This window comes from Erithacus rubecula (genome assembly GCF_903797595.1).
Source record: "Erithacus rubecula genome assembly, chromosome: 20".
NCBI lineage: Eukaryota > Metazoa > Chordata > Aves > Passeriformes > Muscicapidae > Erithacus > Erithacus rubecula.
Window position 1 is genome coordinate 5,337,159 of NC_136672.1, and position 23,969 is coordinate 5,361,127.

A 23,969-nucleotide genomic window follows, 5' to 3' on the forward strand; every position below is an offset into this window, starting at 1 on the left:
CGGTGCCGAACCCCGGCGGTCCTGGAGCATCGGACCAGTCCCGAACCCCGCCGGTCTCTCAGCATCGGGTCGGTCCCGAATCCCGCCGGTCCCTCAGCATTGGACCAGTCCCGAACTCCACCGGTCCTGGAGCATCGGGTGGGTCCCGAACCCCGGCGGTCCTGGAGCATCGGGCCGGTCTCGTACCACGCCGGTCCCGCTCCCCGCCGCCGGTCCCGGACGGCGCTGCGCGCTCAGCCGGACCCCCGTGGAAGCGAGCGGATGCCCGGGAGCGCGGGGCAGCCCCGCCGGGGGCGGAGCGGTGCCGGTGCGGCGGGATGGGCGGCGCGGCCCCTGCCCCGCTCGACGCCGCATCACGGTGAGTGACAGCCGCCCCGGCCCGGCCCCGCCGCACAACCCGCCGGGCTTTTCCAATCAGGCCGGGCCGGGGAGGGATTTCCTGCCGGGACGGGGCCGGCCCGAGCGGGACTTTGCCGAGTGCCGCGCCGCCTGCTCGCCGGGATCCGCGGCTCCGCTCCGGTACCGGCGCCGCTCCCGCCCCGCGCGGCTCGGGAAGTTGCGGCCGGGCCGGGCTCGGCACTGCTCGGCGCGCCGCGCTCCGGAGCGGCTCCGCACGGCGCGGGCGGCTCCGGTCCGGTCCGGTGCGGTGCCGTCGGTTCGCCCCGGCGCGGTTCGGTTCGCCCCTGTGCGGCGGACTGGGAGCGCCGCCAGGTGAGTGGGGCCGGCGGAGCAGCTCGCCCCGGGAGCCGCGTTCAGCCCGGCTCGGTGGGGGCACCGATCCCCCGGAGCAAGGAGCCGCCCCGCCCGGGGGTCTCGGGGCGGGGGAGGCGGAGGCGCGGCTGTTCCCCCCTCGCTGCCCGCCCGGGGGAACCGAGCTGCCCCCGCCGCCCCTCGGGAGCCGGCTGGGTGCCTTCAGCTCCTTTGCATCTTTCCTCCGCCACTTACGTAACTGGTTTAGGTTTGTTTGGGGGTTTTTTCCCCTCCTCTCCCTCCTTTTTTTTCCCCCGGCGCTACCGTTGGCTGCGGGAATGTTTGGGATACTTTGGTTCTCCAGGTGGATTCCTGGGCTGGAGGCTCAGCTCTGCTCGTGTGGGAGGGATGTTTTGCTGTTGCTTTTCCAGCTTTGTGCGCTTCTCGAATTTTACCTTCGCTGCTCCTCTCTGGAGAAGTTGAGGAGGTCAAATCGGCATTCGGAGCTCTCGGTCCCTCCTGCTGCCCGCTGAGCCCCGCGTGTTCGGGAGCCGCGGCAGCAGCACCGGGGCCGTTTTCCGAGTGAGGCTGGGCAGACTTTCAAATACAAACTCCTCTCACCGCGTCACGTTCGCTTCTTGTGAGCGCTCTGGAGGAGCAGCACAGAGTTGGATGCAGTACACAGGGTTAAACGAAATAGTTCCGAAGACGGTGCGACACGGGAGGTTTCGGGAGGGGATTTGTTTGCAGCGAGAGGTTAGTCTGAGTCAAGTGGCTGAAACTTTGTTGTAAGGTAGATAAGCTTGTGCAGGTGCCCCAGGACGAGGGAGGTGACAGCTGACCCCGACGGGCACCAGTTTCAGTGCCGAGGGGTTCATCAGCTGAATGAGCTGTGGGTTTGGGAATCACACAGCCCCTTGTCCCAGAAGCTGAGCCAGTACCTGAGGATCATTTCATCTGCCCTGTGCTGCTGAAACACGGGGACGCCAGGAGGGGTTCGTGTTTATGGGCAGCTGCAGCTCCTGGCTGAGCAATGCTATGCAATGGAATTCTCCTTCTGGTTTTGCCCCCAGCCCAAAGGGACCTGTCACTGTTGCCTTGTGTCCCCTGTGATTTCCATGCTCCAAACAGTGACCTCGATTGCTCGGAGGAAGCGACACCCGCTGTTACATAAACCATGGAGGGCGAGCGCTCTGGGAAGGGAGACTCCACTGAGCCATGGCCGGGGAACCAGAGCTGGTTCTGATCCGTTCTGGATGGGCAGAGGGGAGGTTGTGAGGTGATCTGGCCACGGCCTTGCAGCTGGCACGGTGTGTGCTCCCTGCTTTCCTGCACGCACGCTCCTCCCCAGTGCTGGAGCAGCCTGCCAGATGCATGGCCCTGAACTAGGAGGGGTTTTCTTGCCACACAGTTTGGGCAGCCCGGGTGCAGTGTGGGAACACAGGCTGGGACATGTGAACTGCTTCTGCAAGACCCTGTGCCCTCTCCAGGGTACCCTGGCTGGCCAGGATATGGCCTTGATCCTGTTCTGAGCACAGCTGTCCTGCTGAATTACACCCAGCTCCTCACTGGGGCCAGAGTGCTCGTGAACTAGTGATGTGTCTTGGGTCCCAGGACATTGAGCATCCCGGGAAGTTTGAAGTGTGAGGGTTTATCCTTGCACAGGAGGAGAAGAGTGCGAGGCAGGCTCGAGCAGACAAGTCCCACTCCTGTGGGCTGCAGAGGGCTTTGGCTAAACCTTCCCAGCTCCATCCCTTGTGTGCTGCCACCGGGAAATGAGAGGAGGAGACCTCGTGTACCCCAAGCCCCGTGTGCTGCCTTTAGGGAGAACGTGGTGCGTGTGGCCCCGGGAGGGCAGGGGAAGAGCTGTGCCCCTGAGCACCCTCAGGAGGTTTTCTCCACAGGTTCTTCCCTCTCCATTTAACATAAGGATGAGCCAAGTCCTTCCAGGACTAAATATAGTCAAAGTATTCGTTCTTCCGCACGGATACAAAAGCTGTCGCTACGGAGCCGGGAGGTAAATGGCCTTTGGGGGCTGACTCTGCTCTTCCCTTTGCAGGTCCCGGCTGCTGTGGGGGGCTTGGCCGTGCGCGGGGCTCCCCAGCGTGCCTGCAGTGCCGTCACCGAGAGGAATGCTGAACGAAGGGGCTAATGAGCACCAGAGAGGGAGGATCTATAACTTCCAGATGGCAACGAGCCCATAATCCCTTTGGGAAGAATTAGGGACTCGTCAACATAGCAGAGCCTGCTGAAGGGAGCGAAGCACGACACCTCTGACTCCAGGAGTGCTGTGAGAGGCTGAGGGCATCCCAATGCTGCCAGTGCTGGACACCCTGCCCCGAGCTGCCTGGCTTTGTCTCACAGAGCTCTGGTGCTGCTGGGAGCCTTTCCCTGAGCACTGAAGTATTTTTTGTTTTAGCTGATTGCATGTTCTCCAACCAAACCTCATCTGAGTCCTGCTCCTTCCGACGCAGAAAGGGACTTCTACCCTTAACAGAAAGACTTCTTCCTTCTGGTTTTTATGCCCTGTGGGATTGTAAAGTGTCTTTCTTCCTGGATTTCATCTCTCATCAAAGTGTGTGCTGAGGAATTAGGGGCTTTTTCCCATGGCTTTATAAACTTCTGGGATCTGAGGGTTTCTGCGTTGCCGCTGCTCCCACCTGCCTGCGATGGGGCGCGAGCAGGAGCTGATCCAGGCCGTGAAGAACGGGGACGTACCTGGCGTGCAGAAACTGGTGGCCAAGATCAAGGCGTCCAAGAGCAGTGAGTACCTGGGCAGAGAGCCGTGGGCTCCCTGCCCCTGGCTGGGCACTCCTGCCAGTCCCGGGGTGCAGATCTCAGTGCTGGCTCTGACCCCCAGCACAGGAGCTGTGCTGTGGCTGGAGGCAGGAGTGCAGGCACAGCCCGTGCGGATGAATGGCTGGGCTGTAAGCAATCCCACAGCTGAGCTGGGGTTCCCCTTGGGCTCGGGGCCAGGGGCCCTGCAGTGTGGGCCACTGAGCAGGGATGGGTGAAGGGAAGCAGCCGTGGCAGGGGGAAGTGAACTGCTTTGGGGGGGGACGCTGCTACAAAGGGTCTTTAGCGGTTGTGCTCGCTCCCAGCCGTATTTATCTTGTGAAAAATTATCATCCCAGCCAGTCGACTGGAACCAATCGTCAAGCCTTGAATTTCAGTCTGGTAATGTTTAACCCTTGAGCAGGGCTGTTTTCTTGCCTGTGCTCTCAGAAAGGTCAGCAGCAAGCAGAGCTTGGAGTGAACAGAGGGCTTGGGGAGGGGTCCCCAAGGGCAGCGGGGTCCTGCAGACGCTACACAGTGTCTGGAGGAGATGGGGAGGGTGGAAAGATCGACGAGATCATGGCCAGTGCCACAGAGCCCTTGTATAGAGCTGAGCTCCTGATCATTTCTCCTGACAGACCAAGAGAAGGAAACTGGGAAATGTAAATAAAAGGGCTCTCGATGCTGTGTCTGGCTGGAGGAAGGTGCACCCTGGCTGCCCGGGCTGTTGGGAGTGTGGATACCCCTGCCAAGGCTGCTCATCGTGGGGGGTCTCACGGGGGTGTGTGGGAAAACTGAAGGGGGATAAGCTGTCTGGAGGAGGGAGAGAGGAATCTCAGGCAGGAGAAGCTTTAAGGCTTCTTAGGAGCAGCTCAGAGCAGAGGCTGGTGCGAAGAAACCCGAGTTAGGCTGAGGATTGTAAACGTGAGGAGGGGATCAGCTCCCCTGGGTCATCTACTGGAAAGCTTCGACTGTGGCCAGAACTTTAGAAATCTCAACTTCTGGGGTTTCAGAAGGGCTGGGAGCCACCTCCTCCCCAGAACAAGGGCATCTGGTGTCCTGTCCCTGGGTGAAGGTACTGGATGCCATTGCCCCTGCTGCTCAGGGACAGGGTTGCTGGGCTGAACAAGAGCAGTCTGCCCATGTGGGTGGTTGAAGGACACCCCCAACACAATAAATAATGTGAGTGTCCTGCTGGCTGACACAGCCCCGTCCCCTGAGCTGGTGTCTCATGGCCAGGCAGTGTGTGCAGGCTGGGGTGCCCATGTCTCTCCCAGAGGGGTGAAGTCACACTTGTTTTCTCCAGTACCCTCCAGTAACTCTCTCCCAGTTCAATCCCGTCTGTTTTCTCTCTGGAGTCTTGCCCTCCCTGCAGCCTTGAGCACCCACGTGAACATGTGTGTTTAACTCCCCTGCTGCAGCTGCACCAGCAGCTCCCTCAGCTTATTTTCATTTTATTCCTTTATAAGAAGGGGCCAAAAATCCCTGACTCCTCCAAGGCCACTGCTGCAAGCCCTCAGTGGAGCTCCTGTGCTTGATTTGCTGTGGGGTTTGCCTGGTCCTGGAGGCTCATCCCTGGCATGGAGGGCACCACTGTTCTCCATCCCTTATGGTTCCCTCTCTCTCTTCTCACCGATGCCTTGTGAGCCAAGCATTTGCTGCCTTTGCTGTTCATTAAAGCGCCTTTTCCATATGATGGGCTGAGATGCTGATTTTTACTTTATTTTTTTTTATCATACATTTTTTTAAATCCCTCTAAGAATCCTTCTGCTGTCTCAGTGGATTGGGAGCTCGATCGCTGTGATCAGCCCTCTGGGGCTCTCTGTGCCTAAAAAAGTCACCGCACGTAAGCAAAATCCAAGCGCCAGTCCTGGCAGCGGGAACTTCAGGGACACATTGTTTAATATTCTCGGAGCGCAGCCTCCTCCCCGCGCAAGCGCCACCACACAAGTGGGTCACAGCACCCCTCATCCCAAGGTGGTGGGGTGGCCAGGGACAGGATTTTTGGGGAGCCAGGAGGGAAAGGGCAGGTGAGGGCAGCTGTCCTGCCTGCGGGAAGGGGATGTCGGCGCGGCGCCGTGGTCACTCCTGCAGCCGGGGAGGGGGTTCTGGTCTGGGAGGGCCAGGCTGCTCCTGCCGGGCCAGCCGTGCTTTGCTGAGCTTCCCTGGCAATGGAAACATCCCGCTTTTTATTTCCTTCTCCCTCTCCCCTCCCCTCTGCCTCGGGAGCGCTGCAGAGTTTAATTGAAATTGTTAAACGACCCATCACGGCTTTGGCCTCTCTCCCCCACGATCAATCACGTCCCTGGGCTGCTGCCCTCGCCAACAATGCACCAGTTAGCCCAGCCAGGGCCAGCACTGTGGGCTTGGGGCTCCCGGGGGAGATGAGAGGCAGAGCCCCTTTGGCCAGGGGTCTTCTGGAGCTGCACAGTGCCTGGCAAAGTTTGGGTGTCCCCATCCCTGAATGCAGGATCAAGCCACAGGGGATGGGGGGATGACAGGGCGATGCTGGGAGAGGGGGTGTCCCTGTGATAGCCAGGGACTGGAGGAGCTGTGGAAGGTGATGGGACTCACTGTTTGCCTTCCTCAAGGGAGTGGTGAAGGTTTTTGTTTAGACCTATGTGAAGTGCAAAGAAAGGGCAGCAGCTGAGCAAACTGGTGTGAAACTCCCAAGGACAGGGAGCAAAGCCCTGCTGGGGTTCAGCTGCTGCCTTGAGGAGGTTCAGTCAGCCACTTGCCCTATTTCACCAGCTATGTTGGTGCTTTCCAGACCTTAGATATAAGGACTGGGGTGGGCTCCTGGGACATGGCTGCATTTGGGTCATGACCTAGCAAGGTGTTAAATGCCAGCAAAGCTTGCAGAGGGGTCTTGGCTTTATCTCCATGCCTGTGTTGGAGCCTCTCACTGCTGTGTCCCGGCAGCACAAAGCATGTTAAGGTTTTCTCAAGAGCTGTGCCAGCCCTCAGATGCTGCTGCCACCATCCAACTTGGCAGGAGAAGGACGATGCTGCTCTGCATGCTATGACACTGTAGCAGGCAGATGTGAGATAACTCACTTCTTCTCTCTCCTTTGAATTTTTTCCTAATCCCAAGTAGCTGTATCAGTTTAAGCCTCAAAGTATGAGGTTTAATAACTCTACTGTGATTTGTTAGCATTTGCCACTGGTGCTCTGTGTCCTTGTCCTCTTCAGAAACATCCGCCCTCCTTTCATGACCTGCTGGGATTTCCGCTTCTCCCAACAGCAGCAGGTCTGTAGTTATTTGGGGGAGAAGTTGCTCCTTTTTGCAATCTGGGAGTTATTTTGTAATGGTGTTGGATGTGCCTTTCTGCCAGGCAGCAAGCTCAGTGCGGAAGAGAACCATCCTCCTCTTTGCTGGTCCCAAACCCTCGGGTACTCCAGGTACTATTCCTGGTCTGGCTGCAGGGCAGAGCCTTGGGCAGGATCCTTATCGTGTCAGGCTCTGTTACACCCGATGGCTTTCCCTGCTGGCAGTGTGCAGGGGTGCCTGGGCACCTTTCCTGCTCCACTCCTGCCCCGGGCAGTGCAGGCGGCTGGACCCGGCTCTGCCGCCGAGCACAAGTGTGGCCCTGGCCACGTCCCTTATAGCCCAAGTTTTGAGTTCCAAAGCTTCCCTGGCTGTGTCCTCCCCTCCTCTCCCCGCACGCTGTAGGTCTGACGGGCTGGACCGGCTCCGCAGCCGCGCTCCGACTTGGAAAGGCTGTGGGCACGCCTGCGGAGAGACGCTGAGAAACTCTGCCGAAACGGGCAAAACTGCCTCTTCCTCCCGGCCCGAGCCAGGAGCGGGGCGAGGCACCGTGCCCGGGGAGCCGGGCTGGCCCGGCCCCGTGCCGGGGACCCCAGCACCCCACAGCGTGCCCAAACCTGCTCCTGAGCCAGCCTGCGCTGGGTGGGTGGTAGGAGCGGGAGAAAAGAGGCTTCAAAGGCTCCAGAGTGCGGCAGCCACGGGGCTGGATGGTGGTGGGGCTGCAGCTCCGTGGCAAGGTGGGGTCAATGCTTTCTTCCTCCTCCTGTGGCTCCGGACCTCCCTGGAAAGGGGGGGTCTCCTCTGGTAGCCTGGTGTTTGCTGGGTGGGTTTTCCCGTCCACATTCTGGAGTTCCCACCTCTATGCTGGGAAGGAAAAGCCCCGCACAGGCGGCGGAAGGAGTGAAGGGACAGTTGGTTTTCAAAGCTGGTCTCCAGCGGGTGTTGTGTTTGGAAAGGGGCCCGGCTGCCACCGGAGTGCCCGGAGCCAGGGAAGGAGTCGCTGTGCCGAGTGCAGGAGATAAGGCACGAGCAAACAGCGTCACACGGGGAGATGGAGGAGCCTGTGCTGGCCATCGGCTGGCCCAGCCCCTGCCCCTCTGCACCCCATTTCCCTGTGTTCACAGCTCCACATCTCCCCTTGTCCCAGGTCTGAATTTCTGTCCCCAGCCTTTGGCAGGGTAACCTGTGGTCCCTGCTGTCAGCCTGGGCCACTGCAGCTGACTTTTTCTTGTCTTTGTAAAAGAGTTGGGGGAAAAAAACAGGCTAATTCTGGGGAAGAGGATGAATGGAGGGACTTCTGAGCCTGTTCCAGGCCGTGCTGCCATCCTTTGGAGCTGGCCAGACAGTGCTGGGGTATCCCAGGGAATCTGGGATCTCCTGGAAATGTGGAGGTCCCTCAGGGCCACGGATGGAGCCAGGTTGGCAGCCATCCCCAGTGTCACAGGCAGGAGGCTGAAGTTTGGGACAGGAGGGGAATTTCCATCCCTTGGGCATTTCCTGGTGACTCAGCCCAGACCAGGGGGCTCAGCCGTCCCTTCCCAAGGGCTGCAGAGGCCGTTTTGGCTGTCTGACCCAGAAACACGCGACAATGCAGATGAGGACAGCTTGAAGGCAGGCAGGGAGGGCAGCCCCGAGCCCTGGGACTCCATGTACCCAGCTGCCAGCAGCACACAGGTGCAGGAACCAGGACGGTGCTCCCCAGGGCTGCAGAGAAGGGGACGTGGCAAGGACACTGCCAGCACAGGCATTCCCTCCTCTGGCTTGGCTGGTTCCAGCAGGGAGCTGGTGGACCACGACAAGGACCAGTATCACTTCTGCCACCTCTCTGTCAGGATCCCAGTGCCGCAGAGAGGTTTTTCTGAGAAGGTGGGAGATAAATTGTTGGGTCCCAGTGGTGATGGACGGCGTGTAAGATGGTTTCCTGCTGGAAATGGATGCTTGCACCAGCGTTGCTCCGGCAAGAGTTAAAAGCGGGGTTGGATGCCGTGCGTGTATGTGTGCATGCACGCGCCCTGCTTTGTTTTTAAAAGCGCCTCGGCTGTCCTGGATCCCCGCCAGACCCGGGGCCCGCCGCTGGCAAAAACTCCGGCAAAGGAGTATGAAAGGGGCAAGAAACTAAATAACAATAAACCACCTTTTTTTTTTTTTTTTTTTTTTTTTTTCCTCTGGCTGCTCTAGCGAGCAAGAGGGTGGGGAGGAGCTGTAAGCATTCCCGCTCCCCCTAAATCCCATCCCGGCTTCCCAAAAAAATCATGCCTGGGATGGAGAGGGAGGGATCTGTTTGAACCTTGGGGCTGTAATATCACCCAAGCCTTGCCGAGGTGTCCTGGTGAGTCACAGACCTGTCTGGAGATGCCCAAACTGCTTGGAAATGGCTCTGTCGGTATGATCTCTACCCTCCCAGGGAAAGGCTGGATACTCTGGCCCATCCCTGGCTCCTGCGGGATGCTGCCCGGGGTAGGAGCTGTTTGCAGCCCCAGGGAGAAAGGCCAGAGCTGCGAGCAGCGATGGGGAGATAAGGAGCAGGGAGAAGCTGCGTGAGTGAGGCAGGAATGCGGCTCCCGCAGCATCCCAGGCCTGGCGCAACACGTCCGGCTGCGCTTCCGCCAGGCGCTGCCAGCCAGGGCTGCGCAGGCAGCGCGTGGCCCTGGCGCTGGTGCCATGCCCAGACCCCTGCCCCATCCTCCCCGCTGCTGTCCCAGCAGCTGGGCCTGGCCCGGCCGCCCCAGGTGGGCGGCTGTGCTGGGAGGGGTGAAAGCTCCTGGGGTTTCGTAATGCTGGGCACGGCTGGTTGTGTAAGGGCCTGTCTGCTTGGAAGGGGGTTGGCAAGCGTGGCAAGGGCATCTGGTGCCTGTCACCGAGGTGTCCCCAGCAGCAAGGTTGGCTCAGGCTCTGCCACCCACTCTGCAGGTGCCTCTTTCCTCCATGGAACATCTATCCCAGGGGCTGCCTGCCTCACTCTCCCCCTTGTGAGGTATTGCCTTGTTTCTTTGCCAGGACAGGCATGGAAAAGCCTGAAGGGGGTTTTCAGCTGGAGGAGAACTGGGTGCAAATAGCAGTATGGAGACTGGGACCCCACTGATCTTCCTCTTTAGTGGGTGTCCTGTCTCCCTGAGCAGATCACTCAGCTCACAGCCTCATCCCCTCAGGGACCTGGGATGTGTCCCCACCATGGCAAGGCCATGTAAGAACCACTTGCCTCAGTGGCCTCCAAAGGGGGCCAGAGTCCTCCCTGATGGCTAATCATTGCCTACACAGGGGACATGGGGACACAGTGAGTGTGGCCAGCAGTGTGGGGTCCAGTACAGCCATGACCCAGATTGCTTTGGGCTGCAACCCAAAGAGGCTGCTGTGGTTGGTCTGAAGCAGCCCTGGTTTGGTTTGTGGGGCTGACACACATGGGAAGGGCTTCATGAGCCCTCCTGGCTTCCCTGAACCAGTACCTGCTAATCCTGCTGGCTTAAAAAGAAGGGAGACGCTCCTCCTTAGAGGGAAGGAGGCTCCTGCACAGAATGAGGTGCTGCCTCTGACCCTCCTCTGTGTCTCCAAACCTCAAGAGCTACTTAAGCACTGGGAGAGTCCTCAGTTTCCTCCTCAATAGTGTTGAGGCACAGGCAACTCCCTGTCTTGGAGCATCTGTCACACTGGTTATATTTAGCAGCATATGGATCTCCTGGAGCTGCTTCTCTGTTCCTTTCACCCCAAACCTGGTGTAGGTGTGCAGGTGTCCAACTCTGAGTCCCCAAAGTCATGGCTCTACTCTGTCCCACTGCAGCCTGCTCCAAATGGCTGTGGCTTTGTGGGACTGAATTCACAGCAGGTGAGTGGTCCTGGATGAACATCTCCCAGGAGCAGTGCAGGTGGGTGCCTCTTCTCAGCCCCAGTGGGGCACAGCTCAGACCCTGAGACAGGGACCAGCATGTGGCTATCAGCCCCATGAGCCCATGTGTTTGCAGAAACAGTACCTTGTTTTCCAGGAAGGGACATGAGGCTTCCAGGGCTGGTTGGCTCTCCCAGTGCTTTCCCAGAAGAGATGCCACTGCTCAGAAATCTGTTCCCTGCCAGGCCTGGGGGTGGAGCAACCCGCCATGGCCAGGGTGGGGGCACCGGATGCCCCAGGAGGGGTAGCACAGAGAAAAACAGTGGTGCCTTTTCCTACAGAAAGGAGCAGATGGAGGCAGAGAGTCCCACTTCTCCCTGTGCTGCCCCACGTTCTCCCCACAGCCCCGGGATGCTGCGGGGCAGCAGGTGGGGGTTCCAGGGCTCGCTCCCACGTCCTGCCTGCGCCAAGCCGGGCGTGCCGGGGCCGCTCCCGACACGCACCCGCCGCGCCGGGAAGGCGTAAACAGATCGGGTTGGAACAGATCGGCTTCAGGCAGGGGTCCAGGCAGCGGGCAGGCCTTGGCTTGTGTCCCACACTGCTCCATCGGGATGGGCTGTGGGGCGCGCCCAGGCAGCGCTGGGATGGAGGGGCTGACCTGCCAGAGGGGTCCCTGCAGGCAGTGGAGTCCCTGCGGGAAGCTGGGCACGACATTGGTTTGACAAGGAGCCAAAGATGTTGCCTCTGCCACTGTAACATCTGGTGCTGAGGTGGGCCTTTTCTTTGGGGAGTGGGAGGTGTTGATGTGCTGCCCCCAAACCCATTCCTGATCCCTTTATGGGGAGCTGCTGCCCAGAGCTCAGCCTATGGACTGGGGGTCCTCAGATCCAGCTCCTTCTTTTCTACTGGAGTTGTATTGTGATGCCTTTGACCTTGCTGTAATTCAGCCCTTGTCCCTTCCAAGGTATATGGGGGGATGGGGCTGCTCCGTGTCGCCTTTGTCCCCAGCTGGTCCCCAGGCAGCTGCTGCCCGACCCTGGCGTCCGGGCTGGGCAATGGGAGGAACCTGCTGCACTCCCTGCTGGCCCTGGAGCAGCTGGGACAAGGGGAGGGGGTCAGGAACGCAGTGCCCAGAATAACTCAGCAGTCACCGGGGGCCCCAAAGGGATGGGAAGGTGGGTGTGGGGTCCTGGGGCGGGTTCCTGCTTCCAGGACAGGGTGATGCCTCTCCCCAGGACACAGACTGTCACCAGCTGCTAAGTGATTGCTGCTTCCCTGTGGGGACATGCAGGGTGGTACAGGACATCCTGGTCATGTAGCTGTCATGTCCCTCTCCTGTCCACTGCATATGAAACCCTGTTGTAGACCAGGATCCCAGGAAAATCCTTCGCTGCCACAGCTGCATGAAAATATCCCAATCCAGCTAAGGCAGTGGGCAAGATTTTGGCAATGGCTTCTCCCACTTTGGCATTGTCCTGCCAGAAACCCAGGTATGCAGCCTGATTCGTCTGGAAAAGACCACTCACTCTGGGCATGGACAAACCTTTCTCCATCTTGGGAGAGAAAGGAGAGAGTGGCAGTGCAACCACCTCTCTCAGGCTGCTTGTCCCAGGCTGGAGAGAGTTTGGGCTGTGCCTGCTGGGGATGGACCCATCCCTCTCCCATTCCCACTTGCCAGCAGCATGGAATAGCCAGTCAGTTCTCATGTGTTTTGGTAGGTGACCTTTGCACAGAGAATAAAAACAGCGAGGTGTCCTGTTCCCCCTTACCATCACTGGAGGAGGGATTTGGAGAGGGATCCCTCCTGTTCATCAGGGCTTTGGGGCTGAGCAGCCACTGCTGGGTGAGATCCTTACACTCTTTCCCAATGCAGATGCCAAAAATGGCTGCAGCACCATGGAATCTGCAGGAGCAGTCACCCATCCAGCATCCCTTGAGACTGGCAGGAGCCAGAGGCCACGTTTTGACTCTGTCCTGGAGAAAAGGAGTTTTGCTGAAGCTGCTGAAATCCAGGCTGCATTTCAGAGGGAGCCAGACAGTTCAGGCATGGCTTGCTGGAAGGAAGCTTTAAGAAGCTGAGCCTTTCAGTTTGGCAAGAGAGAATACAGTCAGCAGCCCCCCAGAAGTGGAAATCCTTGTTTTTTAGGAAAACCCAGTCCCCAGGCAGCAGCTGCCATGTCCCTGCACAGCCCAGGCTGTGACTGTCCAGGGGACCCCGCCGGCACATCCCCGAGCGGGGCTGGCGGCAGCACCCGCTGGAGGGTCAGAGTTGAGGAGAGGCATCTGCAAGGTATTTTTAACTGTGACTCCCAAGTCTGGCCGCCAGCAGCCGGCTGAGGTTAGTCCAGGCTGCTGACAGCTGATTGCCCACGGGCTGCTGGCGAGGGGGGGAGTTTGGAGTAAAACTCGGTTCCCAGCCGTGTGGCGGCCTCGGGAAGGAGTGGCAGCACTTGAACCATCGACCTTCTGGGTGACCTCGAGCGAACAGCTTCACCTCCCGCTGCCTCCCCTCCCATCCTGCGTGTGCCTTGCCCAGATTAGCGCAGCCAGGGTGGGGACAGCCACTCCGTCCGCCCCGGCAGCGCCTGCTCCAGGTGCACGGCGGCTTCCCTGGGGCCAAAGGAGGAGGATGTCACAGGATTTCCAGCCTCCGCATCGCTGTGTGCTTTGAGTACTGGCTCCACCGGCTGGAGCAGCTCCTGGGTGCCAAGTTGCCATGTGCAGGCACGGGGCTGGCACTGATGGCAACATGGTGCCATAGGGCTGTGGCAGCCCACTCCTCCAGCCTCAGCCTTGCAGTGCTTCCCCTGGGAGCTGCGTGGTTGCTGCAACCTTCAAGCTACAATGTAGGGTCTGGAGCCTCATTTCACTCCCTTGAGCCCACAGGGTTTTTCTGGCCACTGTTGGCTGCTCTAATTTTTATCTGGGGCTCATTGTTAGAGCCATAAAATAAATAGGTACGTGCTGCTCTGGAGCGTCAAACCCCTCCAGGTGTAGGTGGGTTGCTGCGTCCCTGCCCGCCCTCCCTAATTAACTGTTGCTCAGCTAATCCAGACTTACTGACCTGCCCTAATCTTCCCATGCAAGGCCAGCCCTTCGCTGCTGGCTCCTGTCACTCACTTTTCATGTCCCCTGTGAGCCTCTCTCATGTTCACAGCCCTGGGTATGTGATGTTCCTGGTACCCCAGGAAGTAACACAATACACGGTGGGAGATGGTACCCTGGGAAGCAGCATCCTCCCATGCAGGGCTGCCAAGGTTGCATTCCTGACCAGCAGCTGCCTCTGTGCCCACGCTCACACTGCTCCTCTCACCGTCCCCCCACATCCTGCTTCCCCTCTTTCTTCCTCCCATTGACCTGCTGCCGGTTGGATTATTTCTCCCCAGATGCTGCAATCTGCATTTTTCCCAGGTTAAATCTGCCTGGGTTTGTTTTCCTAATCCCTCTAAGTCCTTTCTGTGTTATTTCTGCCCTTGTCAATCAGTAGCACATTCACCACAGATTATTTTAATGCACCATTTGCACAGTATGGCATTAATGACAACACTGAGAGTGTCTGTAGGTGCAGCCCCTTTGCCAGGGTCTCTGGGATAGCCCTTCCTTGGCTTCCAGGGAAGGGCTGGACATGAAGTAAGGTGAATTGTTAATGCTGGAGCCGATGCTCTGCTGTGTCCCACAGCCCAGGGGTGGCCCTTGTCCCCACAGGGTGCCTGCTGCAGGTTCAGGCAGTGCTCACACTTGGCTGCTGGCCCCCAGCGCTATCGGCCCATCTCTTCCCGCTCGGGAGGCGTCCTGTCCTTTCGGAAGGATGGGGGAAATGGAAAAGGCTCCACCTCTTCCCTGGGCAAATACAGCTCCTCTGAGTTCATATCCTGGAGAGTGGAATAGCCAGGTCCCAGCAGGGACGGTGACTTCACCTCCCGGTAACGCGTTTCCCTGGCCAGCTGGGAAAGGAGCCCTTGTATATCTCCGAAGGAGCTGCCTGGCTTCCCCCACCCAAAGCCTTTCCCAGCTGTTTCCATCCTGGATGAGGCTGGGGGATGCAATTTTGGCTCTGTGGGGAAGGGGTGTTACCACTTTTCCTGGCCAGGGGAGCTGGGCTGGGCTGCATCACTTTGGGGTAAGCAGCCACTGCAAACCCACAAATTATTGTCGAGAAGGGGAGCAAGCACCATTCATCTCACCCCAGCTGAAATACTTCTGGGGGCCTGAAACTCAGAGCAGGAGCATGTGTTTGGCTTTTGCAAGGGATGAATCCAGCCCCAGAGGATTCCTGTGATGCTCTTTTTCCTGCTTGGCTTTTGTCCCCTCTGTCCCCTGTGGCCATCAAACCTTGGGGTCGAGCACTGAGAGCTGCACCTTCTTCCCAGCTGTGTGGATGGAGACGAGGTTTCCGATTCTGCTTTTCCTTTCATTGTTCTGGGAGCCTTCACTTTGAACAAACTGCCTGTTTTTTCCTGCTTTGCTTGTGAGGGGAAGCAGCAGGGGGGAATTGGGGGTTTGGATGGGGGTCCTGGAGTGGCTGGGCTGAGAGTAAGTGATCAATGTCTGTGCTGTATGGGGATGCTGCCCAATGCCTCACCTTCTGCCAGCCTCTTAAAAAAACCTTAAAATTTTGATTTACCCTGGGAAAAATATTCCCAGCCTTTACCAAAGAAGGAAAAAGGCTCTCAGTTGACTTCATTGTCCTGTTGCCCTATCCCTCTTTGCCTTTGGTGGGCCTCCAGCCTTGCCCAGGGTGGAAGGCAGATCCTTGGACTACTCAAACTCCTCTGCCTTTGCCATCACCTGCCTTCACCATCATCCACCATCGTATCTGAACATGTTGCAGGACAGTATTGCTTAAAGAAGGAGATGAGGAAGGAGGCCAAGCTGCCAGAAGAGACTCAGACATGCCATCAGCATAGACGAGTTGGTGACAGGAACAGCTTGGGCTCTGTGTGGCTGCGAGCCCTAAGATTTGGGGCTCCAGCCAGGGGTAAATGGTGACTTGTGTTGAGGTTAGAAATAAGCATTAGGTGCAGGGATATTCACAGCACAAGGGTGCTGTATCCAGCCTCAGGATGCTGTGAGGAGATGCCCAAAGCTCAGCTCCTGGAAGGTTATAACCTGCTGGGTTATTCCAGGCTGCTGAAACTGGGAGTAGGGCTTGGCGTGACAGCCATCCTGCAGTTTGTGCAGTGTCAGAGCAGGCAGGGCCCTGGTCTGGTCCAGGGTTTGGTAGGTTTCCCAAGGGATGAAAATACCAATTACTCTTGAGAAGTTGCCAAATATTGGTGTAGGGATGGTGAGGGGCTCCCAGCTGCTCTCATGTCACTGCCATTTGCCTCTGCTGATGGGAATCCACGTCCTTGATTGCAGCCTCCCCATCCCTGCCAGTTAACCCAGTGGCTTTGCCCCATTCACACCAACCCCACAGTGCCTGGCTTGGTGAGGGGCCTGTTTGTCAGCGTTGGGAGCCCATCTTCAGTGATGCTGCAGGGCCTCAAACCCAGCACAGGCTCTTTGTGGGCAGGAAGGCACTCCTGGCATTTGGACACCTGTGGCATTTGGACAGCCATGGCATTTGGACACGGGGATGGGTGCTCAGCCAGGTACCCCAGGCAGCAGCACCTTGGCAGCCAAATTCACCGACCATCACCATGGGGGAATTAGGGGACCCCCTGTTTTGGGACTGGGCACAGCACTGGGCTCAGAGTTTGGGATGCAGCTGGTGGCTGCAGTAGAGAGCTGGGGTCAGGAGCCCTTGGCTCTCACCCAGCCTCTGTTCTGAGCTGGCTGGGCAGCTTTGGTTGAGTTTCTTAACATCTCTGTGGCTGAACTCCTTCCCTATCAAGGTGGGTGAATCTTGTGAGCCTGTTGGGAAACTGCTGCAGAGGCAGCCGGTCTGCCGGGAGGAGCCGGCTGCGGTGGCCACAGCGGACGTGCCTGTGGACAGAGAGGCGACAGGGAAGGGTGATGCCTGCGGAAGAGGGATGGACATCACCTCCTTGGGTCTTGATTTTGGCCAAGACAGTGAGTCTGTTCTGAGCCCTGGCACGAGCTCACCAATATGCCAAGGCAGGGCCACCCCAGGCCATCACAGGGCAGGTTGGGTGGAGCTGCCACCTCCTGCCACCTCTGCCTTCAGCTCCAGAGGGTGCCACCACCATCAGAGACGGCTGGTGCTCTGTAGAATAGCAGCTGATTAGCTCCTCCAGTTAGTTTATTGGCTTAGTGGTAACAGTCCCCAGGTAGATTTCATTTTCCCAAGAGGGTACATGCATGTATTTGATGTGTTCAATGCACACTGTCCCTTTCCCACTGCCCAGGGAAGCAGGATGGTGTTCCTGCAGTGCCCTTGCAGGGCTTTCCTGCATGCAGGGTACTTGTAGCAGGCAGCAGAGGGGTGCTCAGGACTGGATGTTCAGGGATGCTCGTGGTACAGGGGATACTCAGGGTTGATGTTGTGGCTGCAGCTCAGAGATGTTCATGACACTGGGATGCTCAGACTGCAGCACAGGGAGGGTCATGGCACAGGGGTACTTGCAGTCAGCCGTGTGGGAATGTCATTTCCCAATATGAGGGGGTGGGATGAGAGGCTGTGACACAGGACCAGCAGAAAACTGTGTTTTTCCAAGGAGATGGATCTCCAGTTATGGATGTGTGTCATCCTTCACAGCAACAAAGCCTTGCAAGTGGTGGAGCTCTGCTGTGGCTGCCCTGAATGGACAAAACCGGCGGGGCAGTCACAGCAAAAAAAAAAAGCTTTCTGGATCCTGACTCCCGTGTGAGAGGCAGGGCAGGAGTCTCCAAAGGGCAGGACCACGGGCTATTCGGGCATTTCCTTCCGCAGCCAAACCCAGGCGAGCACGTGTCGCCGCTTCCCGAGGAGCGCTCGGGAGGACGGTGTGGGTCCGCAGGAGCTGGCGGCGCAGCCCGGGGCTGGCCCCGCGGGAAGGAGCGCTCCCTCGGAGGGCAGGGGTGACTCAGGGTGCCCGCTGTGCTGGCACAGGGGCGCTGGGCCGGGCGAGGGCACGCCTGGCTCCGCGCAGCCGGCACAGCCGGCGCCAGGCGAGTGCCTCGGGCCGGTAAATACGGTTCGTGCCGGGCCGGCTGCCAGCGCGGCGGCTGAGGTGCCCGAGCCGGCCGGCCGCTCCCCGGGTGCCCCCCGCACCCCACGGGGAGCCCAGCCCAGCCTGGCAGCGAACCCGCGGGGAAACTGAGGCACGGGGAAGGGGCTGCTCGGGAATGCGCCGAGCGGGGCTGTGCAGATCCGAGGGCCGCAGCCGGGCCGTGCCAGGGATGAGGGTCCCGGCCCCTCTGGCGCTAGGCGGCCGCGCTGCCTTCGCCACGGCCGGCGGCCGGCCCGACATTTGTAAGCAATTTGCCGGAGCGTTCCGGAGGTGCTTCCCGCTGCCGCTTGGCAGCCAGACGCCGCACAGAAGCTCGCTGGCTCCCTCGGGGCCGCGCTCAGGCCCGGCCCTGCGCTCCGAGCCTCGTCCTGTGCCGCAGCGCCGGGGAGCGCGGGCCGCGCCGCGCCGGGCGGGCCCCTCGGTGGGGTTAACCCTTGGGGTGCGCCGACCTGGGGTTTCTCTGGATATAAATAAATAACTCCTTCAGGGTGTTTTGTATTTCAGCGCTAGGTCCGTGTTCTGGGTTCGTTTTTTCGGGTATGAGAGTGCTCCTGGTGGGGAATGCAGCTCGCGGGTCAGGCCTGAGGGTGCCCCCACCCCAGGCAAACGCAGCGGGGTGATGATGTGGCTGGGAAGGGTCTGGCTGCACCATCCCAGGGCCGTGTCTGCATTAACCCCGCAGCCCTTTCCCAGCCCAGCTCTGCAGCCCCCTGGCCAAAGCTGAACAGGCCAGCCTGGGAGGGCTGTGAGATTGGGAACAGCTTGGCCCAGCCTATGCTGAGCTCCAGATCGTCTGTGTGGAAAAGGATGGGCACCAACAGGGAGAAAAGGGGCTGAAGAAATGCAGGGAAAACCTGGGGAATTGGTCAAAAGGAACACATGGATGGAATGAGGAAGGGGGATGCAGGGAATGTCCATCAGCTGCCTTCCTTTCACCAGTCCCTGGAGTTTGAGGCTGTGCAGCAGGATGGCACTGGTGGAGGGGTCCCAGCTGCCTGGCTGTGCTCTGCTTCCCCCCCATCCCTCTCCTTTCCCATGCCTTGATGCTGGGATATCCAGACACTTTCCCACCCACACTTCGCCTTCCAGCCTTGCTGAAAACCCTCCAGCTCTCCAAGCAGTGATTTACTGAGCTACAAACCAGGGATGAACTCCTTCCTTTCTTGCCCAAGGTGGATCCAAGCATTTAGGAAGACCCTCAAAGGGAATGCTGTTCCTGTCTGTGCTATTTGTGACTTGCTGCTTTCTCAGCCACTCTCATCCTGTTCGTGTGATCCTGCCCTGTGTCCTGACCTGGCTGGGCTGTTGGAGCAGGGGATGAATCTGAGCAATGTTCCTTATGGAGAGTTGGATGCTGACAGCTGTCTGGAAGCAGGCAGGGACACCCACCATGTCCTGGGACATCCCAGCCCTTCTTACTGCACCCCACTGGCCAGCTCAGTCCCCTCAAAGGTGGGGTTAGGGATGGCATTTTGGGGTGAACTGTCCTTCTTCACATAGTGGGCATTGCTCAACTCCAGGACCAGTCTGTGGAATTTTTTCTGCCTCCTTTGGAGGTGCTGGTGCTCACTGGGCATCTCCATCCAGCCCCTCTTTTTTCCCAGCATTGCACTCCCAGTGGTCATCATTGAGGGTCTGCCCCTCCTGCCCTGAGTAAGGACCCCTCCTTCTTCTCTTCTTCCTCCTCCCCTTCCCAATCCATTTCCAGTGACATTTTTTAGCTGCAGATAATGGGAGCAATCCCAGTGGTTACAGTTCTCCAGGACTTGGATCAGAAGTGGCCAGTTTACAAGTGAAATGTTATTTTTCCTGGCTGCTGAGCTCAAGGAAAGCGATTTGTCCTTGATGAAGACCCTGGGCTCTTGGGGCTGGGAGGGGGAAGTGGGAGCTCTGCTGAGTGATGGCTTTGGGAGCCAGTTCCTTTGGGAAGGGCTGTTGGATTGGTGGCTGAGGCTCAAAGACAAACAGTCCCTGGAAGAGGTAATTAGGGTGATCCTGTCCTGATCCCCTCAGCTGTGGCGAGGAGTCATGAGTCCTTCACCAGCAGCCACTCCAAGCCCATTTTGTGTTAATTAGGCTGTTTACAAAACAGTGTAAATTGCAGTAATGAACAGCCTGGTCCTTGGTTTCCTTTAATTATCCATTTGCATGATGAATGAGCCAGCCCCTCTTCAGCTCTTCTTTTTCAGCAGAGAGCCACACAGCCCAGTATGGCTTTATATGGGTTCTGCCATGCAAGGTGGGCAGAGACCTTGGGAGGGAGGAAGAAGAGAAGGGAATTGAGGAGGAGGAGAGCAAGGAAAAGGAGAGGGATCTTCAGCCCTGGAGATCTACCTGGCTGCAAGGAAGGGGGCTCCTTCCCCAATACCCCACCACAGTAGAGTGGGGTTTGAGCAGCTGTTTCACCCCAGGCTCAGAGCTTGGCACTCAAACTTTGATTTTCTGTAGGAAAAAGCACAGAAACCATTCACAGCATTTAATCCTGCCTGGCTTGGTGATGGGCTGCCTGGAAAGGCAGAGGAGGAGCAGTGGCATTTCTTGGCCCCCCACATACCTTCCCCTTTCTGTCCCTTTTGACTTGGCCGATGAATTCCAGAGATGTTAATCCGCTCTCAACCCCTCGGTGTAGAATAAAATGTCCTCTCTGTGTGGGAGGAAGGAATCCATTCAAATTAATTGTGGGAAGGAGCAGGGAGCTGGGGGTGCACTGGGGGTGCATGTGAGGCTGTGCTGAGGGTGGGCTGAGCATCCTCTGCTGCCCAGTGGTCCCCAAAGGGGAGGGAGGGGTGGGCAGGGGGATAGGGATATCCAAGGTGGCACAGTCCTTGGGTCCCTGAAGAGGAGGGAGAGCTGGGCAGGGGGATGGGGATATCCAAGGTTGCACAATCCTTGCATTCACAGCTGAAAGCTTCAGCCTCTGCCCTGGCCATAAAAATGCCAACCATGTGGTCTGTGGGCCAGGCCTCAGTGGCAGTGGTGGGCACAGGGGCAAAATGGCCCCACTCAGCAGTTTTGGGGTGTCAGTGCCTATAAAGGGGAGGGAAGCACTCACTGTTCTGCCAAGCCGGGGTGGCAAGAGCTGCGGGGTCCAACTCATCCCGGGGGCACACATGGATGGGGGGCAGGAGAGATGAAGGGAGGAAAGTGCTAAGCTGGAGCTGGGTCAGCCCACTGAGGGTTTGTGGAGGTGAAGTGAAGGCAGAGGAGAGTAGAGGAGAGACCCCCGGGATGGGCCAGGCGCTGTTCTGCACGCTGGGAGGTGGGTGTGGGGTTCATCTGGGGGTCTGGGGGCTCTGCCTCCTGCCCTGACCTTCACCTCTTGTCTCTGCAGAGCTCCTGGGATCTGCCAAGCGCCTGAACGTGAACTACCAGGATGCAGACGGGTGAGTGCTGCTCTGGAGAGTGCTGGGTGCTCTGCCAGCCTGGGGAGGGCTCCTCTCCCCAGTATCCAGTCAGTCCTGCATCTCAGGGTATTGTATGGCTTTCCAGGGGAGCTGGAGAGCACGTCAACATCCCAGAGCCAGGGCAAGCTCTGCACAGGCAGAGCCACTGCTGTCTGGATCTGAGCTGAGGGACGTGCTTAGTCCCTCCTGAAAATCCTTCATAAATCAATTGATTTATGTGCCCCTCTGTAGGGATGGGGTTGAACAGCATGGCAGTGTGTCCAGCCAGTGCCCTGTGTCCCCCTGGGTGAAGCCCAGAGGAGCACCCAGGCAGCCTCAGTGCCTGCACGTGCTCGTGCCTCTGTTTAATATCCCAAAAGCAAAATCCCATTGTTTTAGGGGGAGTTAGAGAAGGAAAATATGAGGTTGCCAAGTGACCACAGCATATTTGTGTAGTTCATCACTTCCAAAATCCAAGTACTTAATAAGCTGGGTACTGAGAGTTAAAGAAACCACAAAGGCCCATAAAATAAATAAGCGCATTATTCTTATTGAATTAACTCTGACCTGTCAGTCATTAGCATTGTTTTTATGTGCTGTTGTTGTACCTAATTTCTACATGTTTTCTTTTGGAGGACTCTGTAGGAAGAGGTGTCCATGATGAGTCCTAACAGGCCAGCGGGGGGTTGGGAACGTGCAGGATGGCTCTGTCTTAAAATAATACTGTACAGATGGAGCTTAATAGAAAAAGAATTTAATAATAGAAGCAATGATCTGATTCTGATAGGGCACAGGGTTTGTGCTTGGGCAGCTCCAGGAGGGCTGATGGTGGGAACTGGGCTGCCTGAGGGACACAGGCAGGGTTTTGCTGGGGCACAGGAAGAGGATGATGGGGAAGTGAGACACAAGCATGGGGATAGCAATGTGTGTCCTGGGAGAGCCGTGGTGCTGGTGGTGTCCTTGGAATCACCTTGTTCAGGGCTTGGAGAGGATGGGTTGGGTGAGTGTGGGTTTGTGCAGCCACCCCAGGGCAGAGTAGGACCCTGCAGGGTTTGGTCAGGGGGATTTTGTACCCCCCCACATTCACATTTTGAGGCAGAGGTTTTGCTGTGGCTCAGGTACATGGTGGGTGTACTGGCGGAAGGAGCAGCCCTATCTGCTGGGGTTAGTGTCCCTCCTGCAATGTTAATACTTGCACAGGGATTTGGGGATGATCTTGGAGTGCAGATCATGAGGAGATCCATGCTGGATGAGCAGCATCCTCGGCACTGGATTTGCACACTGCAGACCCCATGAGAGCTCCGGGCTGGTGCTGTCAGGAGCCCCCCATGTCCCTTGGAGTGGCTCACGGGCTAATCCCCAGTGGCACAGGGTCCCCTCCTTGGCCTTGGCCCTTCACGTGATGGCTCAGGGGGAGTGCCAGGCAGACAGGCCCCTTTCACAGCCCCAGCACACTGGGCTCTTTCATTACCAGCGGCCTCCCACGCTCTGCCATGGGCTCCTGGCAGCTCTGCTGGCATGGGGAGGGGGCAGCTGGAAGAGGGGGCAGGAGTGGTCACGGGGCTGATGTGTTTGCCAGATGCTGTGAGCAGCACTGGGGCTGCCTGGCTGCTCTGTGGAGAGGGGAGATGCATCTCTCTCCATCCTGCCTGTTTCTCTCAACAGAGGGCATGAAGTGGGACTCCTCTCCCTGGGGTTTCCCAAGGTACACAGTGTGCCTGCATCCATCACTGAGCCCTGGGACATGGACAACTTGGAGGGATTTATCAGTGTTTTGCTGTGGGGAACCTGAGGCACTGGGAGTAGGGAATCAGGGAGGACATAGCTGTGAACAGCCAGTGACAATCCCAGCCCTCATCCCATGTCCTCGTGCAGGGGGGACTGTGGGGACAGCACAGCGGGGCTGAGCCCTCCCTTGGGGACTGTGGGGACAGCACAGCAGGGCTGAGGGCCGGCCTGAGCTCTCCCTTGTGCCTCAGGTTCTCAGCACTGCACCACGCAGCCCTGGGCGGCAGCCTGGACCTCATCTCGCTGCTGCTGGAGGCACAGGCCACCGTCGACATCAAGGACAGCAACGGTAAGGGATGACCCCCGGGCACAGCCCCCGAGGCTGCCAGCTCAGCCCCGCAGCCCCGGGGCCCACCCTGCTGACCCCGCTGACCCCGCTGACCCCGCTGACCCCGCTGACCCCGCTGACCCTGCTGACCCCGCTGACCCCGCTGACCCCGCTCTGCAGGGATGCGGCCCCTGCACTACGCGGCCTGGCAGGGCCGCCTGGAGCCTGTGCGGGCGCTGCTGCGTGCCGCCGCCTCCGTCAACATGGCCTCGCTGGACGGGCAGATCCCGCTGCACCTCTCGGCGCAGTACGGCCACTACGAGGTGGTAAGTGAGAGCCCAGAGCCACCCTGGGGTGCTGGGAGGGGGCACACCCCGCCCTGCAGGGTGGTGCTGAGCCCCTCGGCGCTTTGCTCCCCTGCAGTCGGAGATGCTGCTCCAGCACCAGTCCAACCCGTGCCTCATCAACAAGGCGAAGAAAACCCCGCTGGACTTGGCCTGCGAGTTCGGGCGGCTGAAGGTGGGTGCTGTGGGCTCTGCCCTGCACCAAGGGCTTCTCCAGGGGCAGCTCTGGAGCCTGCTGGCTCCGGGAGCAAAGTGCAGGGTCTGGCCACAACTGCTCTCCCTCCACCATGAGGCTCAGAGCCTGGCAGGCAGCACCTGCCTCCTCCCGTGGCCAGACACAGATCCTGAACCTGGGAGCTGTGGGTTTTGCCCCTGACCTCACAGCAGGGCAGGGTCAGACTGGGAGTGAAGCCAGGAGTTGTTGTTTCTGGTTCTCCACAGCCTTCCCCCACCCACCCCAGCTTTGCTTGTGGTTAAGCATGGATAGGCTGAGCTGGTTAATCCCAGCAAGCTCTGAG

General features: G+C 58.6%; 1 protein-coding gene across 2 annotated transcripts in view; it reads left to right on the forward strand.

The window, feature by feature from the left end:
* Positions 1–410: 410 nt before the first annotated feature.
* The window catches only part of CASKIN2 (CASK interacting protein 2), a 33,435-nt gene continuing 9,876 nt past the window's right edge, over positions 411–23,969 (forward strand). For both annotated transcript variants that reach the window (XM_079323388.1, XM_079323389.1), the window contains exons 1-6: positions 411–711; positions 2,750–3,453; positions 21,000–21,051; positions 23,031–23,128; positions 23,288–23,433; positions 23,531–23,626. In XM_079323388.1, the coding sequence (XP_079179514.1) occupies positions 3,360–3,453; positions 21,000–21,051; positions 23,031–23,128; positions 23,288–23,433; positions 23,531–23,626 (486 nt within the window). In that variant the 5' untranslated portion in view covers positions 411–711; positions 2,750–3,359. The remainder of the gene's footprint in view (positions 712–2,749; positions 3,454–20,999; positions 21,052–23,030; positions 23,129–23,287; positions 23,434–23,530; positions 23,627–23,969) is intronic.